Source organism: Venturia canescens, chromosome 10 (assembly GCF_019457755.1).
Source record: "Venturia canescens isolate UGA chromosome 10, ASM1945775v1, whole genome shotgun sequence".
Classification (NCBI taxonomy): Eukaryota; Metazoa; Arthropoda; class Insecta; order Hymenoptera; family Ichneumonidae; genus Venturia; species Venturia canescens.
This window is the reverse complement of record NC_057430.1, coordinates 11,209,505-11,226,427: the sequence shown is the minus strand read 5'-3', so window position 1 is coordinate 11,226,427 and position 16,923 is coordinate 11,209,505. Positions and strand designations below refer to the sequence as shown.

General features: G+C 43.2%; 1 protein-coding gene across 1 annotated transcript; it reads right to left on the bottom strand.

Moving 5' to 3' along the window:
• Window positions 1-2,065: 2,065 nt before the first annotated feature.
• On the bottom strand, window positions 2,066-14,443 carry zyd (zydeco). Its single transcript, XM_043430501.1, has 8 exons — window positions 14,319-14,443; window positions 8,483-8,656; window positions 7,338-7,525; window positions 6,573-6,816; window positions 5,397-5,534; window positions 4,339-4,554; window positions 3,973-4,074; window positions 2,066-3,592 (listed from the first exon to the last, which is right to left on the bottom strand). The coding sequence occupies exons 1-8, from the start codon at window positions 14,341-14,343 to the stop codon at window positions 3,249-3,251; spliced, it is 1,431 nt and encodes a 476-aa protein (XP_043286436.1). The 5' UTR covers window positions 14,344-14,443; the 3' UTR covers window positions 2,066-3,248.
• Between the last annotated feature and the right edge of the window lie 2,480 nt (window positions 14,444-16,923).

Here is a 16,923-nt window from a genome sequence, read left to right as displayed (position 1 = left end):
AAAACGCGTCCAAGGAAGAGCAGAAAGGGAAAGAAGACACTGCTCCAGGGAGAATAAAGGGAGCGCGCAAGAGGACGAACGCCGAAGGCGCAAATAAAGGGGTTCCGGAGAGGGGCTCGACGGGGATGGTAGGTCGGTAGAGCGCATGACGTCGCCGCATTCGGCGCGCATGGATCGACTTCCCTCGCGGTATCACAAACTCCCACACGCGCACCCGAACCCCCCCGCACGCCCGCTCGCAACACTAATACAAGCACGAGAATCCCTCGTCAAAGATGCCACTTTTTATGGACACGTGACCAAGAAATATTTAATACATAAACTCCGACTTGCTCCAATCCAGACGAGCCGCACGTGAACTCTGCACACTCAATTCTATCCCTGCAATTATGATCACCCGTTTTCCTCCCACTTGCGCAATTACTCCGTATAAACAGTCGCATATTCGAGCTCACGTACTCAGCAGGCTGCTCCGCATAATCTTAGAACTCGCTCTACACGTATTTACCGCATTTATGTATATTTCCATATATACGTGAAAATGCATATACACACGTGACGGTTACATGGGATACATAGTGCTGGCGCACGTCGAGGCCGCCCGTCGTTATAGGTGGCTCTCGCAAATCGGAGCAACCCCCGAAGAGAGAAACTCGCGCTTGTCGGCAACGCCGCATTGCGGATTCGCGAGCTGACGCGACGCGGAATTCGCCCGTTCTACGGCGCAAACTGTCCCAACTGCCTACCCCCGTGCCTCTTTATTTCATTTTTCTATCGCGATGCCCGCTTTTTGACAGCGCTTTTTCACACCCCCGTGTCGCCATTTCGGACTCATCGTTGCTGCGAACTTTCATATTTCCAAGTCTTTCGTGGTTTTACCTTTTTGCGTCAATTTTTTTGAGCTTTCTGGGAACTTCGATCATTTTTTTCTGTCTCTCTCTCTCTCTCTGTCGACGAATGCTTCTGGCAAAATCGGCAAATATCAATGGAAATGTATATAAAGATCGTAAAAATGGGAAAATCTTTGCGTATGGACGATCATACGAATTCTCGGCCTCGGGGAATGTCGCTCTGGATCGAGGGAGACACCAGCACGATCGCCACATGGCTGCAGTCGAGCGGAGCGGACGAAAAACCGCCCCTGCCTGCTCCCAGCCCCCCCTTAACTACCCGAATCGCCTCTCGTGTCGTCTCTCTCGCTGGCTCCACGCCGTCTGCCAATTTTCTTCTTCCCCTTTCGCGTTACACACATGAGAGTTCCGAAAACTTTTCATTCGCGAACAATATTTACAGCGAAAATTCTACTCCGGAGGTTTCGATGAAAGGGTCGTCGAAAATGGTCGATCATTGGCAAAAATCGATTTTGCAGTCGCTTTTTCATTTCGCGCTCACCAGAGCTTCCATAATTTCTATATGCATGTGCGAATTTTCACGTTGAACGTGTCCTTGATTCCCGATTTCAAGTGCCGAGGTCGTGACGATTTCCACTCGCTTGAAAATTCGAAGGAAGGTCGAGGCCACGCGTCTCCGAGTGTCCCTTTACATAATAATTTTATCCCCATCCTTTTTTCGGTTTAATTTAACTTATTGGGCTGCTCGTGTTCGGTGCAACGCGGGGGAGAGAGCGAGAGAAAAAGAGAGGAGGGAGGAGGGTCGAGGAAGGGGGGAAGAAAGACGAGAAAACTGGGTCGGGAAGCATTTTAACTCTCTCTCACCCCTTACCAGCAGTTTTGTACCATTCCATTCCTCCTCCCTTTTCCAACCCAAAAGATGTGGATGTTATTCTTCACATCCGGGTATATTTATCTCCTTTTCGCGAGTCTCGCCAAATTGATCTGGCATGAAGAATTCTCGTGGCCTTAGCAAAAGTCCTTCGAGTTTCAAGGTCACCCTCGTAGCCCCAAAAACATATGCTTTCGTGAGGAAAATACAGACAATTTTTGTGCATCCAATGAAAAAAAAAAAAAAAAAAACAAAAAACAACTTGGAACGATTCGTTTCGGGCCGTTGGGCCTGAGGGTGGAGGGTCACGAACAATATTGCCAGTCTTTCCTTCTCATTCTCATTCTTTTATAATAATTTATTACATCAATTCGTTACCCCTCAAGTTGTAAACAAACTGGGAATATCGCATTTTAATATGTCAATCGTATTCGTCTCTTTCTCCCTCCCTCTCTCATTTCCTCGTTGAAAATACTAATTTTGCTTGTCAAAAAAGGAACAATAAGCTCCATCGCATCGATCATTTCGATTGTCTTAGATTCGTTTTCGTTAATCGAGAAAGAGAGAGAGTGAGAGAGAGAGAGAGAGAGCGCGCGCGAAAAAGAGATTGGTTCGTTGTGTTTTTGTACAATCGAACAGCCGCGATAACCAGAGTGTCTAAAAATACATACTATTCATATACGTATATTGATATAAATGAGATAAAGTCTGACGCATGTGGCGGACCACGTGTCACATCGGTAACAACCAATTCGATTTTCTTTTTCTATATTTTTTCAGTGTTCTTCTTTGGCAGACGGAATACAGTCACGATTTTTCGATCCTTCAATGGTGCATTATGAAAATAAAACATTATATTTAATATATTGTCTGATGTATAAATCATCCAACGATTGTAACAATAATAATACAGATCAATGGGAAAAAGTGAGGGAAGAATACGACAGAGAGCAACGAGGACGTATAAAATCTTTAATTACTTTAATATCGCGAAGTTTGAGGAAAAAAGGAATCATAAAAAAAAAAACAAAATAGAGAGCTCGTAGAAAATAAATCTATGTATGTAGAGAGACGGAGTGACAGAGAGAGACAGAGAGAGAGAGAGAGAGAGAGAGAAACTAAGAAGAGATGCAATTCTGTAAAAATTACAACTGTACACACGAGACACACGTAATCAAACGTACAATAATAATCTCGTTTCGTTCCCCCATTAGTTAATGAATTTTTTGTTTTTTGTCGTGTTTTTTTTTCGTTTTTTTTTGTTTTTTTTTTTTCATTTTTTTTCTGCCAGTCACGAAGCATGTGATAATCCGCGACATATTTTTTCCTGCGTATTCATCGAAGTGTGTATGCGTGCGTGTGTCGCATGAGTTTTGTTTCGCTTCACGTGTTTGCTTTTTTGTTTAACAGCTATGAAAAATGTAATCCGGTTTTTTTGTATGTTTGGCTCGTTGGGAACTCGACAGAGACAAAATGCCTAACGGGAGGGCCGGAGGGTCGAATCGTAGCCTCCCCTTTGAACTCGCTCACTTGACCGTCCTCTGGCAAGTCGGCAAATTCACCCTGAAGAATACGTTGAGCTCGATCAACGAAGCTAGTATTAAAAACACTGCGTACATACAGAGACATGCTCGTCCAACTTTTCTGTCCAATTGAAATTTGTTCGAGGCAAATGCGATGTACAATAGCATCAGGGTCGACAACAATGATATCGCGCTGTACTCCAAACCACCCGAATTTATGCTTATGTAGTGACGCCCAGGCTGAGTCGGTGAAAATGATGATTTTATTAGCCACGGCAATCCCAGGCAGAGCAGAATGTCGAACGTGTTCGAACCGATCGAATTGCTGATTCCCATCGAACCGTGTCCTGTTTTTTATCAACAAATATTTATTTAGTTCACACATTTTCGTAACTTTTTTGACAGTTTTGAGAATTTAAAAATTTTTGTCGGTTTATTTTGGAATTTTTCAGACCATCGACGTTCGTTTGCACTTTTTTTTGGCCTTCGTGTCAGAAATTTCGTTTTTCTACAAATTTCTCGGACTGTCTATTGGATTTCCTCCAAGGATTAGTGACGTATTTTTGGGATTATTTGTAAGCTCGATTCGATATTGCCACGTCGAGTGAGAAAGAGTTTTTTCAATTCGACATCCTACACGTTTTTGGGATTGTTTTAATTCTTTGACTCTTCGGGAAACGTGTTCGTAGATTGAAAAGTGTACGAGGACCGAGGGTCAATTACCGACCTTGTTTTGCCACGATGACACTCGAGACAGCCTCGGGCACGCTCGTTCCAGCTGCCAAAAATGTTATGCCCATTACCGAGTCCGGAATCTTCAAGGTGTCACCTGAGTACAAAGCGAGAGATTCGATGTTAAAATGAGATAAATTGTAAAAGCGCGAAATTCAAGTTTACGCTCAAAACATCGTGCCAAAAAAAAAAACAATCTCAAACATTTTGAATATCGATTCCAGTCACCATGTTTTTTCCAAATATTAAATCCAAGAAAAAACAAAATTCGAAGACAAATGGACACGGAAAGGTTGACTCATAAAATTTTGTTATTCTTTCAAGAAAAATCGCAAATAAATCGATAAAAATGTGTAACAACCGATAATGGTGATCATCCAAGCAACGACGTAGCTCAAGCTTCCAATCCAAATGATGCACATTAAGAAAGTGACAGGAAACCAATTTTTGAATCGGGGCTTCTCGCAGTCCGGTATCGTACACATGAAGACTAGATGAATTGGCCACGTGAGAATCCACGCTGTTTTTCTTATCCAGCCTCCTCGCGCTGGCCATACCAAAAGTTCGTACTCGTACTCTGCTCGTAACAAATTATGAGATGAGGAAGCAGAGAGGATAAGAAGAATGGAGAAAAAAAGGAAGAAAGATCGAGTTAAACGAGAATCGCCCCCGCTATTTCAGATAACAATCTCTTATAGCCTTAATTCGTGAGGTACTTTAACCGGAATTTCCTTTGCATTGACACACTATTTCGTGCGGGGTGAATAGACCAAAATGAAAAATACGTTAAAACGATTCAATGAATTCTGACAAAGGATTCTACACTTTTCGTCATTTCCGTAAGTCGAAAGTAAAAAAAAAAAGTATAATTTCGAAATATCAGGATGAAAACGAATGAACTTGTAGACACTGGTGCGAATTTGCACTAATGAAAATTTACAAAAAAACAGCTTTCAAAACTCCTTCCTTCAATTTGGCCATTTTTCTATAAAACTTGAACTTTCAATTTTTTAAATGATTGTAATTGATTACTAAGAAATTGTTACCCCTAAAAAGTCTCGTTGCAAAATTCATCCCATCCATTAATGTATGAAATAAAAAGTTCTGAAAAATCCAAGTGCAAATTGGCACCAGTGCGATGAGTGCGTGACCTCAAAGGGAGTGGGGTGTCTACCGCTTAAATTGCCAGTTTTTCGTGCCCCGTAAGGATCAATTGACGATGAAATATGTCAATAGAAGTTTGAATTTTACTTTAAATTTTGTAGTTCCTTGGAAAAGTTCGTTTAATCCGTATAATATCTGTGCTGGGAATAATAATCCAGCGATTGAAAGTGAATTCGTCGTTGAATTGATGCTTGATTTGGAAGGGCTGACGAAGCGAGAATTTTTGCTTCAATATTTTATCTTTTCATCACCTACCAGGTTCGTGATTTTCCTCCTGAGTCTTAGCTCCACCATTTTGCAGTGGCACGTCGATCGTAGCGATTTGTTCGACTCTCTCACTGCCAGGTGATTGCAATTTATCGGATCTCGATAAGTGAATCTCGCTCGCTTCTCCTGTGCGCAATCAACAAGAAAATATTTCTTTTCCCGTCCACTTTTTCTGTTCATCGTTCCTCCAGCCTCCTCGGAGTTTCCCCGAGCTCGTTGTTCTTTAGTTATTCAATAAGTGACATAATAAAACCGCCTCATTTTTTCTCTCAATTTTGCTATCCCTGTTTTCCTTTTCAAGAAACAAACCTCGGTTATATACCATTTTCAAAAACAATCCTCTTTTGCCACCCCACGATGTTTCCCTCGGCTTCTTTCGCAACTCAAAAACCCACCCTTTACCAACTGCTCCACTTTTCCTCCCTCAATTCCTTTTGAATAATTCAATCGTTGCGAAAAGCCACCCCTTTCGTCCTCTCAAACTGAAACTCCTCTCGTTCCTCTTTAATTATTCAACCCCTCGACAAAAACCGTCCCCGTGCATCGCGCCAATTTGTACCCTCCTCTTTCCTTCCGGTTTCCCAGCCGCCCAATGAAAAATCGAGCCTTCCGCACCCGTCTAATTTCCACTATCGCGGGGACGCATTTTCCCCCAGTTATTCGTCGCTGCTGTCTCTTCTTCTCCTTCTTCCGGATTAATCTCGAATAATAAAAAAATGGAAAAACGTTAGAGAGGCCTAAAGTCAGCTGACCTTTCGAACAGTCGCTTCGTACTCTTCACTCCTCGCTTTATTCGTTCGATCGATAACCCGCACTCATGACCCGGTCACGAGATCAATTACCTACGACAACGTTCTGCAGTAAAAGCCTCCCTTTCTCTTCTTCCCCCCCCCCCCTCCCCCCTTCCCTCCCTGCCCCACCCGCTTACCACGCACCTTGTGTCCCCTTTGAATCATAATCATTTAGATAATTGAGATAAAATAAAAAGCGTTCAATTAAGCGTGCAATTTTTCTGCAGTTTATCTTGAAATGCTTCCTCGTACCAATCATGCTACGATTTTATATATTTGCGAAAGAGTAAAAATAATGCACCGAATATATTGTTGTTGTTTTTTTTGTTTATCTCTTGTTTCCATAAATATTTGAAGCTACGAATTTGTTTACCTGGGGCAGTACCGAGATGGCAATCCTCCGATGAATTTTCCCGCGTTTTTGTGCGAAATCTCGTACAACGCTGAAACGACTTGTCCCAGTACATCACAGCGATATATACGATGTATAATAGTACAAGTGACAATGCCTCGTACCACTCGACTCGTTCGTCGTGTATAATGCAAATTAAGATGGCTACTGTGACCCCATAAGCGAGGCAGTCTCGGCTGACCGGCCACCAATCCAACGGCACGACCTGATCGAATAACCAAAATAATTTTCATTTTCTCTTTTTTCCTCCTCCCTCTACGAGCTTATTCCTTATTTTTGAGGATGATTTATCGTTGCGCGGGAGTGGAAAAAATCTCGTGTTTCACATTCACGAGGTTTCTTCACTTCGTAATTGGATGTCAGGGGAAAATCTCATATTTTCGGAGACGATAGTGGAGAAAAAAAAGCTTTGGAATACAAGTCGAAGGTAAATTACGAAAATTCTATAGTGGGATCGGGCATGGGAGACTTTTAAAAAAGGCCCGATGACGAGCGTCGAATTCAAGCTATTTCGGAGCTCCGACAATGTTTCGAAGATATTTTAAAAACTGACAAACCCCCTGGAACTCTCGGGAAAGAACTTTTTGTGAAAGAAAAATCGATTTTTTGACGATCTTAATCTCCCCTTGCCCGAAGCATGACTTTTCAATCGTTCTATTCTCGAAATATTCGGTCCCCGAAACGTTTCCAATCCCATTCCGTAAACGAAGCCCACCAATGACGTACCATCCCGGCCCCGATACCACAGCAGGCTGGAACAGCTAGAATGTTAAAGACCGCCGATCCGACGATCGTGCCCACGCCGATATCACCTTCGGTGATGAACGTCCCGATCGCATTTACGAATAGTTCGGGAGCTGATGTTGCAGCTGCCATAAACGTCGCACCGGCAACGTCTTTTGACATCGATAGCGCTGAAATGTATTATCACCGTTTCAGTATCACCGCATTGCGCACATTATGGACGTTGATTATGAGGGGGAAGCAAAAATTGATGGAAAATTATGGATGCGCATGAAAATTCAGGAAAATTAAGGCCTTGTGTACACTCGCAACGAAAAAACGTGATTTTATTATTTTTATATCGACAAGAAAATAAATGTTTATTGAAAAACTGTGAACGACATTCGTCAGTGCATATGTTTATGTACTTGTACAATTTATTTCATCAATAAATTTCTCAAAATGGCGCAACTCCAGCTGCTTTCCAGTAGCACCTTTTTTTGAGCAGCATTTGCGGTGGTCATGATAACTAAAAAACTATTAATCCGATCCACACCAAATTCATGCCACTTATCAATGATAATAATAGCTTCGGCCTGGACGCAGGATTCGTAAAAACGTTGATTTTAAAAAAATGGCGACAGTTTTAGCAAAAAATTCATTTTTGAGGTGCTAATTTCGGTTTTTTTGTTGCAATTTTTGTTTCTCCACCAAAATAGGAAATTCTCTGTCCAGGCCTCAGCTATAATAAATAAGTGGTATAAATTTCGTATGGACCGGTTTTTCAGTAATCGTGTCCACCGCAAAGGTATTTTTCAAAAAATACCATTCTGAGATAATCGCGTTTAAAGATTGAAGCGTCCGCAGACGACCGCGCGCACCGGGCGGTCGGTTTAAATGCCCGTACAGCCACGAATCTGATGCTCCGATCTTTATGGAATTTCGTGAGAATATTATCCAGAAATTCACAAGTGCGTATACAGCCTTAAACGATTCTAATGAAGCATCATGAAACGGGAGTGTTAAAAGCGAGGTGAAACGAAAGTTGGAAGGAAAAGTACTTCCAGGCTTGGAAATATAATGTTTTATGAAAGAATGATGAGTTCCGAGAGTGCGGCGGGTCGTTATTTTTCGCAATTAGGGCTTACCGTGACATATTTTTTCGACCGCAGGTACGAAGAATTTATCGCATACTACCGCCAGCGCGATAAAGAGGTAGAGGGAAACGATAACGTGAACGACAACGGCCCCAGCCTGTCGTTGCTTCTCGTCAAAGAGATCGTGTGGAAAGTCCTCGATCGCTGGCGGTGTGCAATTGATACCTGATCGAATAAATTAAAATCCCGATGTTCGTTACTTCAAACAAATAAGCGATTATTAAAACAAAACTTTTAATTCATAGCCGACGTCGAGCAGTGTGCGATTCGGATCGGCGCCGTTGACTTTCGAGTCCAAAAAAGCGGTGTCAAATGAAAATCGTTAACCCGGAAAAGAGATAACCAATTTTTCGCGATCCCACTGAGTTCCTCGCGATCCTCATTTTTTTTTATCATTCTCCAAAAAATATCTAAAATCCAGCATCATAAATTATCGCGACAAAAGAGCTCATAATTAACGATCCTTCATTCCCGCCTCCATTGAATCGCGATCATAAACTTTCAGTTGCAAAATACCCGCGATAATCGATCTCCGAGGCTCGTAATCGCCTCGATGCCTCTTCCGAGCTCAATTTCCATCAACAAAAGATGCAGATACCGAGCTAAGTGAACAAAAAAAACGTTGCTGCAACACGTTAACGAGGAAGTTTTTGTTAATTAAAATATTTTTGTCGCCTACTACAACTCAAGTGTGTTGAGTCTCGCGAAATCGGGGTCAATCGATGAACCCCCCCCCCCCCCCCCCACCACCTCCCTCCCGCCCCCTCCCTTCCACCTTCCCTCCCCTCCCGTCACTTCTTCTTCTCCCTCGATTTCATCTCGTTTCTCTCTCTCTCTCTCTCTCGTTTATTTCTGTTTTCGCTACACCTGTTCGTCCTCCTCGCTCTCTCTCTCTCGCGCTTCGCTTCTCCTATTCCCCCCCCCCCCCCCTTCAACCTCCTCCTTCCTTCTCGTCCTTCTTGCATGGCCCTCGATACACAACGTATAGAAGCGCATACAACAGCGCGTATATGCACTCGCCAAATAATTATTATTGTCGGTAGCTATTCAATTTTACGGGTTCCTCGCAACTCGAGGCTCGCGAGCGCGGATGCTCCACTCCCTCGAGAGGAAGTCTGAAATGTGTCGCGTTTACGTAATATCCCCCTTTCCTCTCTGCCCTCCTCCGTCTCCAGCTCCGTCTACCTGGGCTCGAATCGGTATTCGCTATCGATATGATAAGCTGAGGATTAAAAGTGCCTTAAATTGTCCGAGATACCGATCGGCGGGTACCGACTTTTCGAGCCTTTTTCTAGAACCCATTATTTGGGGGCGACTCACTTTTTTGGGGATTCAACGAGGGTTATTACTTTGATCGAATCGATCGCAGCTTCTGATGTTTCCAGGGCGGGATTCCTCGATAGCAAAGTTTTGGAATTTTCGAATCTGTTGGGACAATTCTTCAGTGACTTTCATTCGTCGAAGGAAACTTGCGGCTCTGAGCTTCGACTTTCGTGGTCTCGATTTTTGGCGGAGGCCGCATTCGCAACTCGTCAGTTTATTTCGACGGTTTTTTTAAAAGACAGATTTTTCACAGCGGCTACATTTCCCGCCGGTTTTCACGCCCCGAGAGCATTCGCTCCGGAACACTTGGAAAAAAGCCCCCCTGGCTTTTCCGGCTTTCAAGGAACCTCGCTTCTCCAACATCCGCACGAGAACCACTCGATTTTGATGCCTGAATCCTCGGTATCGGGACAACTCTAACGGCCGGTGTGAAAATTCGTTGGAACGATTAAAAGTAAATACAGAATTTCATACATCCGTATACGGGATGAGAAATCGGGGCTGGCATATATATGCGCTCGTTTATGTACGTATACAATTGTAAAATAACGAAAGGCCAAGTAGGAAACGACTCGTTAGGCGGTTCCACGCGATCCAGGCTAGCCAGCGACTTGCCACTATCCAAAGTTTTCGAACCTTCTCTCTTTCTCTCTCTTTGATAATCACGTGTTTAATTCGCGATCGTGCCTACGTGTCGTATCTTCTCTTGGTATCAGTAAACTTGCACACTCTCCGGCACTCCTCGCTTTCTCTCAAATGAAGCGGGAGGTCACGCCGAAATTGGCTCGGGAATAAGAACGAGGATGAACGAGTGAGCGAGCCGGGTTTCCACCGGCTGGTCACATTCCCGGATACAAACAAAGTGGATTTTCCGAAGCTGAGAGCGTGCGCGGAGAAAAAATGAGTTTGACAAATAAGAAACGAGAAAAAAAATGTCTGCGAATTCGCGTCGTGGCAACGAGATCCATTCGCAGGGTGCAAGAAATTTATGAAAAATGAAAACAGCCCCCACCATCCAAGAATAACAATCTGCGAGAGATCTTGTCTGAGGAACGAATCGCGAAGGTGTTTGAATATGAAAAGGAAATAGAGAGGGTTTTCGAGCGGTAAGATGGTCAATGGTAAATGGTACGAACGCCGCTCCGTCCATGGAGAAAATAGGAACGAAACTGTGGAGAATTCGATAGGAATCGAAGACCTCGTCCGAAGAGAAACTCAAAATGTTTGCTCGTCCGAAAGAAAATAAGGTGAAGCGCAGCCTCGCGATTCTCCCCGCCGCGAGCTCGTTTTCCAGGCTTTTGTTTCTTGCGGATCAAGATGCAATGGATTTCAGCAGAGTTACGAATGTATATTCATTCGTGTGTAGAGAGATGAACTTAAGAGGAGCACATTCGAGATGTACATCGAAGGTGGCTGGTTCGTGTACGTTTTATACCTATGTGCCTGACTGATGTGACTTCCTACCGATTAAGCAACCTAAAGAAGTTAAATTGCTCTCATTCAACTGGGCAGAGTAGATGCCATTCATGCCTAATGTACGTCGTATAAACTGGGTATAACACGACTCAACAACTCTCGCTTGGCCGACCGGCTCTCCCGTTGCTCTCCCGATCCTACATGCGCCTCTGAGACTTTGCACATAAATACAGATACCACGACGATGTAAGCGTACCCCGTGGACAAAGATACGCTCAGAATATTTGGAAAAATATGCTCAGGGAGGGCAGGGAATAAGCTCGAGGGCCCATTTCGACTCGGTCGGTCTGCAAATCGTCCAGATTCAAACTCAATTTCTCTCTCAGATGGGATCGAATCTCGAGAAAATATTTCTTCAGCATCGCCCTTCCATCGGGTCAGTTTCATAACGATTCGTATGACAGGGCTCAACACGAAATTTGACATTGACGTTTGAGTAGGAAATTTGGCAGATTGGATGGTCTTTGAACGAAAACTAAAAATACGCGGCATGAAAAAGTTTGCTTCTGTGACCAAGAGAGAACGTTTGAACGATATTTTTGAAAATCAGTCATCTCGCAAAGCTTATTTTATGATAAAACATACAAACATAAATTTATATTATTTTGATTAATTTGAACTATCAAACTAGCTCACAAAAAAGTGGAAAATTATTCGAAAACGCGGCAAGCCAACAACGGGCTTGTCGTTCCACGTAAATCTATGCTCTCTCCTTGTACAAAACACCTGATTTTTGTTCATCACTCGAGTGCCATCTGGAGACACCGCGTGAATGTGAGAACCCCACTTTTATCGCGGGGTATTTTTGAGAGTACAAAAATTCATTAAAATTCTAATGAAAACATGAAAGTGAGTTTATTCGTATAACGGAAGCAAAATTTATTTGAAATAAGAGTATTTTTTCTTCGTTTTTGTGCACAATTAACCAGGAAATTATGAAATAAATTTTAGAACAAAGAACGACATTTTTTTTGCAGAGTCGTTTAATCCGTGTGAAAATTCGTTGAAAGACGAGAGCTCGAGAGCTATTTTTACTCGAGTTTGATCAACTGTTCTTCGGCGGTGCCCTTTCTACGCGGCGACCCTCGGAGTTCGAGGTCGATTTTGAGTAATTGGAAGAAAAGGAATTTTTCTAACGTCTACTATTAAAACATGGACGTACGTGAGTGTATATATATATTAGATAATTATATTAATGTCGCTTGATTCGTAGTTGGCCTGCTCTCGTAACCGCGAGTCACGCTCTCGATTAATCAATGATCCCTCTCATTTTTGCCTCATTTAAAGACAGCAATCAAAGGACGTCGCCGACAAACGATTTTTTTCAACCATATCCAACGTCAGTATTCATACCGACACGTGATACACGTAAGCATGAAAAATTCGCCGATGCACATTAGCACTCGGATTAACGCGAAACACGCGCTCGTTACGTTTCTCAAATTTCAAGCTTCGCACGCAACGCCCGAGATATTTTCCGAGACCGCTGAACGAATCAACTTCCATCTATGGGCCCTTCCGGATCGTTCGAAGCGTCTTTTTTACCGCGCTCATTCAGCGAGCGATCAATTATTGTTTACCCTCAATCAAATCTCATTCTAAGTTTCTACATTTTTTTCTCAAGCATTTTTGAACCACGTGGCGAATGAAATTCAACTGAATGTGAGCTGTTTGAGCGGAATTGGCAGGACGTTCGAAAAGGAAATCGAAAAAACAAACTTCATAGTTTTTTTCTTTTTTTTTTCAAATGAATTTATAGGCTGCACGTGAACTCGTTTGGCCATTCGAACGGCGCATATTTTCCAGGCTAAACATGAATTCCGCAGTCGTTTACGAAACTGTCTTCGACTTGACTGGAAATCGGGTCGAAAATGTGCAAAAAACGTTCGTAAAATCGTTGAAGACTCGAAAAAGCGGAAGATTCGTAGGACTTTATTGATCGTGTCCAGTAGCCGAGGCTCGGGCGACGATTTTTCGTAAACACACAAACAATTCGATGCTTGGATGAGCGGATGTGATTTGAGAAATCGTCTAAACAGTTACGTAGTTTAGTCGTATCGACGACAGATCATTGGACAAATAAGTCGGAGAATTGGCGTGTGTTATCTTATCAGGAATGCGGCGGCGGCGGCGGGGGAGATCAAGAAAAATGATCGACGCGATCAAGTTTATTGACGACGTCGTTGCATATCTCAAAAATAAATATGGCCGGCGCCAAAAAAGGAGGAGAAGAAAAAAGAAGAAAACTCTCGGGAGAGCGCACGGGGAAAATCGATGCTACGAGCAAGTGCGTCTCGCAACAATTTATAAATATTTCTTTATCTCCGTTACGATCTGTACGATTCTATGCATCATTTTAACACTGCAATCTCAAGGAAAAGAAAAAGTGGCGGGTACAGAAGAGGAGAGAGAAACAGAGTCGACGCTCCGATCGATTGATACGGTTTGCCACACGTAGAAACACTCGATTAAAGTAAAATCGAATAACAAGCGCGCGCGCGTTTAAAGCGTTGTCAGCGATGTGTATAGACGATAATAAAAGCGCACCGCACAACGAAATCAATGCTTCGCCTCCCATTTAGCCCCTCTCGATAAAAGGCGCTTTTCCTGTGTTTTTTCCCTCCTCTTCTGTCTTTGATTTATCGTTGATTTATTTGCTGCTTTTCACACTAATCACGTCGAGCTATCGGATGACGCGTAATTTACGGAACCTCAACGACACGCGTAAAACCAGCACGGCCGTCACGTTTTGAAAATCTTTCGGGAGCACCGGCCACGAGTACGCGCGTGTTTTTAGTCTCCTCTTTTCGACGATAATCTCGATTCTATCGGATTCTCGGACAACTCGTTCGCCTTTTTTTCCTCTCAATGCCCCCTCAAAACTGCGATCTCTCAACGACTCGTTTTCCCTCTCGATAGCTCCGCTTTTGTATACATTTCAAGGGGCCTCTCAACGCTACTTTTTCGATCTTGTGGCCCCCTCGAAATTTCGATTTTTAAATAAATAAATATATCGGAATGGACCAACCTCCTCCTAGGTCAGACGTATCCATGTTGTCAATGCCGTTGTCACACACATACTACATTAACAACTACTCCGAAGTCCGACATCGTTTGTTGAATCGTGATCCAGTGCCTCTGACTATGCCCCTCCCTGCTCACGATCTCCTCGATCTCTTCGTAAATCTCTCTTTCTCTCTCTCTCTCGTCTCTCTCGTGCTCTCGTTTCGTGTACGTACAGTACACCGCATTAAACCATTCGCAAATCTCCTACGACTCTCAACCATGGACCCCGACGATACGGCAGAGACCACCCTGCCCCATTCTCGTACGAATGCACCGAGAATAATCGTTCCTTTGATCAACTCCCTGAGCCTCCTTCGCGTTCCGAATTCGTTTCCTTCATTTTGACCTCCGAGTGAGGAATAATTTCATTCGGATTTGTCATCAATCGCGATTTTACACTTTCGCTCTGTCGAATCGAAGCTGCGGACAGATTTTTCGATGCAAAGTTTGCGAAGCTCGCAACGTTCGAGGCCAACGAAATTTTCAGTTCCACGAATCATTGGTGTGGCTTGAAAAACTACGAATTCCAAATTCGGCATGAAACGAAGTTGGAGATTCGCTGGAATTCGGGATTTTTTACACCATTTCGCTCGACTTAACGCTGCGAACTTCAGCGTAATCGATTTTCGCATCGAAAACGCACTCGTTTTCTTCCAATCTCGAAATCTTGGATAATCTCCGAACGAAAGATCGGTTCGCGTCGAACAAATGTTTTTTGTTACACGCTTTTACGGGGCTTCGAAAATTCGAGTTCATTTATCCAATCGATGACAAAACTTGCTGATCGTCCGTGTTCATTCGACACCGAATGATTCGGTTCCCTAAACATGGAACAACGAATCAGATCAATCGTGAAATGGGCGTATGAATCGATCCTAGGAAAGACCAAATTTAAATCTTAATCCATGCTATTCGAGGTCGTACTTGGACGAAGAAATCTCGGTTTATTATGTAGCGAGAGAGGCGATGAGTCTGGACGTCACGAATATGATGATGGAGCGAGTAGTGTAACGACGAGACGTCGACGTTACAAGTATGTGGACCACCAAGAGATTTACTGGTACACGCATGTAAGTGTAACGATGCGGTGTACTCGTTTATGTACTCGGTATGTCCGTACGAGTAGAAACTTCTTCTCTCTCGTTTCTCAAGCGTCAATAGAACGTGTGCGGAGCACTTATGTGGTCCATACGTGACGCTGTGCACGACCCTCGAGAAAAATCTTTTTTCACGTGGCACATGATGATTTTTTCGAGGGGAGCTACTAAAATTTATGAGAAAATAATTCAATTCGTGAGATTTTATCACCCTTGTGATAAAAAACTTGTGAAAGAGTTCAAGATTTTTTGGTGTTTTGTCACGCAACGCGAATTAATCTCGACGAAGACCTCCGGCATTGAAATTGCACTTGAGCGTCGTACACGCACGATAAACGACCTTTTAATATTACACAAACTCGATAGACGTTTATCGATAATTGCAGCGCTATCGCGATGTTTCGATAGCAACTCTTATGGGGAAATTAGTCATTGAGCTCACACGCACCGCCCGTCTGTGTGTCCCACACAAACACCTCTCGTCAACTGATACAAAAACATCTCTTGATTGGCCCATGCGAGCCACAGATTATTGTACTGAAAGGAGACACGAGGGTCAAACTTTTCCACAAAGGCGTATCTCCGGCTACCTGCACGAAATATTCCGCTGCTTCGACTCGAAGAATCTTCGATCTGGCTCATGCCTTCTCAACGATTCAACGAAGCTCAATTATACGCAGATCCATTTTTTCATCGCACGTTTCGTCGATCATTTTATTATGCAAAGGGACCGTGATGAACTCGATGGAAATCCAACGCTTTCTCGCCGTCCGAAAATCGGAGGCTCAAGTTTCGTTCGAGTCCAACGAAACGGTCCAAAAACACTCGAATAATTTTCAGTAAATCCGCAATTTTGTTCCCTCCCGAGTTTCCAATTCGTTGTTCTTTAACCCACACCAATGATTCGCGAAATAAATAATTGGTGGATTAAAAATATTTATTTCCTTCATCTCGTTGGACTTGGTATGTAATGAAATGATTTTAATGTAAAATGAAAGTTGAATGAATGTTTCTGAATGAAGACACTCCGAGAGTGCTCGAATCTCAACTTTTATTTCGATTTTAAAGTGACTCAATGAATCGCGAGTGACGTGGCTACTGGAGAAGAATTGGGACGAGAGTAACATCGAGAAACGTCGATTCGCTCGAGTCTCCTGAACGTGAATAAAGATTTGAAAATCCGAAGGTTTACTTTCTTATCCGCAAGATACGAGGAGCGAGGCAGAGGAGCGGCGATCATCGATAATTCAAAATATTTTGGTGTGGATGAAAAAGTGAGTTTCGGAGGTGTTCGGGAGAGAAAACATTTGGAGAGGAAGCGCCGAGCGAAGGCTGCCTCAGGTGGATGGAAGTGCCTTTCGTTGATTTTTCCTTCTTTCGATCTTGTAAATAAATACAAACGTAGGATCGAGCAGGAGGGAGATAGTTTACAGTGCCTGCTCTTTTATAATCTTATCTCCGAGATAATAG

What these genes read in the sequence shown, in the direction of transcription:
- zyd (XM_043430501.1), bottom strand. Translation starts at nt 14,343, where the DNA reads ATGGATACGTCTGACCTAGGAGGAG. An exon ending in GGTCGAAAAAATATGTCACG is followed by an intron (nt 7,526 to 8,482) that starts GTAAGCCCTAAT and finishes AATACATTTCAG; the next exon opens with CGCTATCGATGTCAAAAGAC. An exon ending in TGTCATCGTGGCAAAACAAG is followed by an intron (nt 3,593 to 3,972) that starts GTCGGTAATTGA and finishes GATAAAAAACAG; the next exon opens with GACACGGTTCGATGGGAATC.